At 48.7% G+C, this 5634-nt stretch overlaps 1 protein-coding gene across 1 annotated transcript in view; it reads left to right on the top strand.

Annotated features, from left to right (window-relative positions):
• The first annotated feature begins 327 nt into the window (after positions 1 to 327).
• The window catches only part of LOC119277588 (CASP-like protein 5B1), a 6376-nt gene continuing 1069 nt past the window's right edge, over positions 328 to 5634 (top strand). The window contains exons 1-2 of the mRNA XM_037558875.1: positions 328 to 690; positions 5360 to 5492. Coding sequence (XP_037414772.1) covers positions 563 to 690; positions 5360 to 5492 — 261 coding nt within the window. The 5' untranslated portion in view covers positions 328 to 562. The remainder of the gene's footprint in view (positions 691 to 5359; positions 5493 to 5634) is intronic.

Genomic DNA, 5634 nt, shown 5'->3' with positions numbered 1-5634 from the left:
GCGGTTCTTGCGTGCATCGTGGACAGGCACAAAGAGAAAAAGACATATGAAGCCCGTTTCGTCGTCGCACAAAAAAAAGGGAGAAAAGGTCGTATTATCGGCAAGCGTTTTCGGTGATGCGATAAAGCCATCGACGCAAGCAACCGCGTCCGGCTGGGCCGGCGCCGCTCAGCCGACCCCGTAATCCCCGCCGCACCGCTTGACCAAAACGCCCCGTGCCAACAACTGTAACGGACCAACTTCCGTCGCCCCCGGGTCGCGCCACACCTCTCCAAAAAGTCCAAACCCCGTCGCAAAAAGTCTGCTCTTCTCTCTTCCCCCTCGGCCCCCCTCCCATCCTCCCCTTCTCTCTCCACTTTGGGCAAAAAAAATAATCGAAAACCCCCGACTCCGCCGAGCGAGCATCACCTTTCCGCCGCTCCTCGCCGCACGCCGGCCCGCCGACCGAGACCCTCAGACCCGCCCCCCCTCTAGCCCGCCCGCCCGCCCGCATGGCCGCCGATCGCCGGCCCGGCGTCTGAGGGAGCGGGCGGCTGCGCTCGGGGGCCAGGCCGGCGGCGCGATGGAGCTGTCCGGGAGCCCCGGCACGTGGAGCGGCCTCTCGCTGCGGCTGGGCCAGTTCCTCTTCGCCGCCGCGTCCGTCTGCGTCATGTCCTCCGCGATCGGCTTCGCCAACTACACCGCCTTCTGGTAGCACCCCCCGCCCCCTCCCCCAAACGCTCCGATTTGTGCCCTCTCTCTCTCTCTCTCTCTCTCTCTCTCTCTCTCATGCCCGGTACCCATCCTCAGCAGCTATTAATTAGCAAAGTGTCTTTGGGTATGGCAATTTAGAAAGCTTCAGCAGCATGGTTTGTTCGTTTTGTTGGCATTGACTAGTTGCTCGCTGTACTTGGGGGTGGGGAAATGTTTGGCAATTAGGTTTTCCTTGAAGTACATCTGCAACGCCCAAAAGTTATAGGATCTCAAATTCTGAGTAGCGATTGCCTTAAATTGATCAGCATTTGGTGATTTAGGCTGCAGGTTTGACTTGAAAGCACCAGGAGTGAACAATCTGGGACTGCATCTGCTGAATATGTCAGCTCCTTTATAGGATCTGCGCATCAATCCCCTTCATAAAAGGTTGAAAGGAGGGATGCCCTTCAGAATACCATGTGCTAAAGATCTGTCTGGGTCGGAACCATTTATAGCTTGAGATAGTGCAAGGCAATCAGTTTCAACAATAGCTGGCTGGTTGATCCATTGAGCCGTTAGCTAAAATCCCATCTCACTTTCCAGAATGCTTGCACATTAGGAATATACCTCAGGCTGACAGCACAGCATGTCGCAAATTGTTAGATCAAACTGGCATCCACATTCATTTTTGACCTGGCCAACTTGTGGAGGTTCCAAGATCAAATGTGTATCAGAAGTGCCCTAACTTAGGTTAGGCTCCTCAATAGCCATCATGCCAAAGTTCCCTTTACCCTTCAGATCATGCATTTGGCTTGCTTGTACCACATACAGAATGAACATAGCTTTCTAGAAATTGCACCGATTCAGCAATCCGTGTATTACCCTTGCTACACACAACATCATTTCAGTGGCAAGCTTTCCAGAATAAGAACATTAGTTTAAAAAAGCACTAGGCCTTAATTGTGCGTTTTGCCACTGCCTTGCGCTTTTCTCACCAAAGTGCACGAGGATGCACAGATTAAGTGCTAGGCGTGTGGCTATCTACTAGAGCTTGTAGCCCTGCACGCACTTAAGCGCCCGCCTAGGCTCGCCTTTTTTAACTATAATTGTTGCTCCATACTGTCATCAACTGAGTCTAGAAGATGGTGTGACCTGTCAGGGCCAGATGTGTACTGTATCCCTTTGGCTGGAATTGTTGGGAACGTGACACTGACCAGGCAACAGGAGCTCAACCACCTGGACCGGATCACAAGGACGTACAACGCATGCGGTCACCATGTTCTTCGTGCACGCTGTGATTGGCTGTTATTTGATATTCTGTTGTAATGTGGAAATAGCACTAGCTCCCTTGACTATCTTCCGCTATGAGTTCCTGGTGTGGTCACCGCCACTCCTGCTCCCTTGGCGAAGATGACGTCGTCTTTTCACTCCACCTCGCGTCAAGCCTGTCGCTGCTGCTTTTGTCTCCACCCTAGTGCCTCTTCTAGTAGTCAGCGCCAACAGCTGTCCAACGGGCATCCCCGTCGGCGAGCTGCGTAGCACCACTGCTACCATCTCCCTCTCCTACATGGCCTTGCCTTCCTAGGCTCCCGTTGCACCTACTCTGTACATGCAACAATACCCCCTTGGCGTGCTCTCGATCAGTGAGCGCGATCAACTCGAGGAGAAGGTGGGTCGGGCCTGAACAAAGCTCGGGAACGGCACCTCTGCATAGGAAGTACAGTGTCCATCACCTAGAAGCGTCGGCTCAGTCCACGGATCATCTGCAGGGTGAGAGCGCGGTCAGAGACGGGCTCCTCCACATTGTCCAGGGCGGCTGCCAACTGCTTGAGGCGTCAACAGTAGGCGGCGATGGTCATTTCACCTTCGAATGGGCATTGGAAGTAAGGTGCAATTCACGAATGATGCTAGTTTGGGTAAGTGGTCAGCTGTCGCCAGCAGGACCAGGGATGCCGGTGGCTGGAGTGGGCTGCACTGCCGAGGGGACAGGCGCAGGGGCTACACAGGGCGGGGTGAAAATGGTGTTGGCATCCCTGAACGAGCGGCTGCAACAATGGGTGTGTGGGGCGCTCATGGTGGAAGGTGAGAAGGATTTGAACGAGGATGAAAACGGAGTGGCAACTTTCTGGATTTTCCACAGAAAAACGGAAACAAAGTGAAAATACGGAAACCAAAACGGAAATTGAAATGGAAAAACGTTTTCCGGCGGAACATCCATGGAAACGGATCTGTGAATATGAAACTTAATGTTTTGACCATGGCGACGTGGGGCGGGGTGAAGACATCGTTGGCATCCCCGAGCAAGCGGCTGCGACAATGGGTGCATGGGGCGCTCATGGCGGAAGATGGGGAGGATTTGAACTAGGATGAAAACGGAGTGGTAACTTTCCGAATTTTCCACGGAAAATCAGAAACAGAGTGAAAATACAGAAACCAAAACAGAATATTGTGAAACAGAAATTGAAATGGAACACGTTTTCCTGTGGAATATCCATGGAATTGATCCATGAACCATGGCGTTGGCGTCCCCGAGCGAGCGGCTGCGACAATGGGTGCGTGGGGCGCTCATGGCGGAAGGTGAGAAGGATTTGAACGAGGATGAAAACGAAGTGGAAACTTCCGAATTTTCCAAGAAAAAACGGAAACAGAGCGAAAATACGGAAACAAAAACGGAATGCTGTGAAACGAAATCGGAAATGGAATAGCGTTTTCTGGTGGAACACCCACGGAAACGGATCCGTGAATGTGAAACTTCCTATTTTTACCACGGCGACGCGGGGCAGGGTGAAGACGGCATTGCTGTCCCTGAGTGAGCGGCCGCCCCAATGGGTGTGTGGGGCGCTCATTGCGGAAGGTGAGAAGGATTTGAACTAGGATGAAAATGGAGTGGAAACTTTCGGGATTTTCCACGGAAAAAAGGAAACAAAGTGAAAATACGGAAACCAAGACAAAATTTGTGAAAGGGAAATTGAAATGGAACAGCGTTTTCCGGTGGAACATCGACGGAAACGGATCCTTGAATATGAAACTTTCTGTTTTTACCATGGCGATGCGGGGCGTGGTGAAGACGACGTGTGGTGTCCCCGAGTGAGCGGCCGCGGAAGTGAGAAGGATTTGAACTAGGATGAAAATGGAGTGGAAATTGTCTGGATTTTCCCAGAAAAAACGGAAACTGAGTGAAAATACGAAAACAAAAAGGAATACTGCGAAACTGACGAAAATGGAAATGGAACAGTGTTTTCCGGTGGAACAGACACGGAAACGGATCTGTGAATAGGAAACTTTCTGTTTTACCATCGTGACGCGGGTTGGGGTGAAGATGGCGTTGGCATCCCCGAGCGAGCAGCTGCGGCAATGGGTGCATGGGGCACTCATAGCGGTCTGTGGGAAGGGTTTGAACTAGGATGAAAATGGAGTGGAAACTTCCCGGATTCTCCATGGAAAAACGGAAACAGAGTGAAAATACTGAAACAAAAACGGAATATTGCAAAACGGAAATGGAACAGTGTTTTCCGGTGGAACAGCCATGGAAACAGATCCGTGAATACAAAACTTTCAGTTTTTACCATGGCTACAATGTGGCTCAGTCCAGCACTCAATAAAACTCACGTTGTGGCCAGTAATGACAACACCAATACCTAACAGAATCCCCAACCATCATCACTGTATTGTCCAGGAGCCTTTATTTGGCGCGGCTGGTTTATGAGTTATACACTGGCTTAGGAGTCATCAAAAGGTTTTGTGGTCATATCAATTGAAATAGTTTGCTTGTGACTTTCCCAATTGTTTTGCTGCGCACCGTATTTGCTTCGTATCTGTTCCCAGTAGTATTTATTTCCCTATTCATTTCCCAGGTTTTTATATTAGTTATGAAAACAAATGTGGCAGCACTCAGTTCCTTCTGTTTCTGCTCCGTTTCCATCCATATTTGAACATGCGACTGGTACCAAGTTAGATGGGGGGAATTCTCTATTTATTGCATTGACCAACACGGGTGTGCTTATATACACTTGAGAGGTACATGAGGATTACACGTTACAACGGAAATGCAGATGAGTGCCGATCACGGCGCGTGTGGGAGTGTGGGCAAGTGCGTGCACCTGTACGCCGTGGGAACCGATCCTGGAGGTTGGCCTCCCAAGTGTGAGTCTGTACCGGGTTTCTAACATTCAATCACTTGACCCTTCTTGTGCCACTCTTTTAACCCAAAAAATACAAACCTGCCAGTCTGTTAAGTAAAATTGTATGACAAGCCACACGGGTAGTACATCAGAACTAGTATCTTGTTCTGTGTGTCATAGCTAACAGCCTTTTAATGACGAGCATTCATCTGTACTAAGGTTGAATATTGGTGTATATGCATACATTTTTTTTCAATGACACCTGCTATGGGGCATTCATTTGTGTATGCGTGTACTTATAGAACATTTGTAAATGCAACCTCCTATGGCCATGTAGTGATAAATTCATCAGCCTTTTGCATTTGGGAGTACAGCCTTCATAAAACTTACAACATGCTCTAATTTGTTCCACGAATGTGTTCATTTTAACTCTCAGATTGTGAATTGGTAAACATTATTTTTATTACAGCATGCTCAACATGCTCTAATTTGTGTAACAAATGTGTTTGTTTTAACTCTCAGATTGTGAATTGGTAAACGGTTTGATTATAACTCTCAAATTTCAGCTACTTGATTGCATCAATGGGACTACAAGCACTCTGGAGCTTGGGACTTGCGTGTCTTGATGGCTATGCTTTGAGAATGAAGAAGGAACTCAACAGTGCTGTTCTCGTGAGCTTATTTGTTGTTGGAGATTGGGTAATTCCTTGATTGTTTGTCAGGATTTTGCATTCTATATTGTATTGCCTTATTTTCATCCTACATAAATTACCAGAATTTGAAAGCCAAACCAGAAACCATTAAAGTTCTTTCAATTTCTTTGGCTGTGTTATTTAAATAT

The sequence above is a fragment of the Triticum dicoccoides genome, chromosome 3B (assembly GCF_002162155.2).
Source record: "Triticum dicoccoides isolate Atlit2015 ecotype Zavitan chromosome 3B, WEW_v2.0, whole genome shotgun sequence".
Taxonomy (NCBI): domain Eukaryota; kingdom Viridiplantae; phylum Streptophyta; class Magnoliopsida; order Poales; family Poaceae; genus Triticum; species Triticum dicoccoides.
The sequence above is the reverse complement of the archived record's forward strand: the minus strand, read 5'-3'. Positions and strand labels throughout refer to the sequence as shown.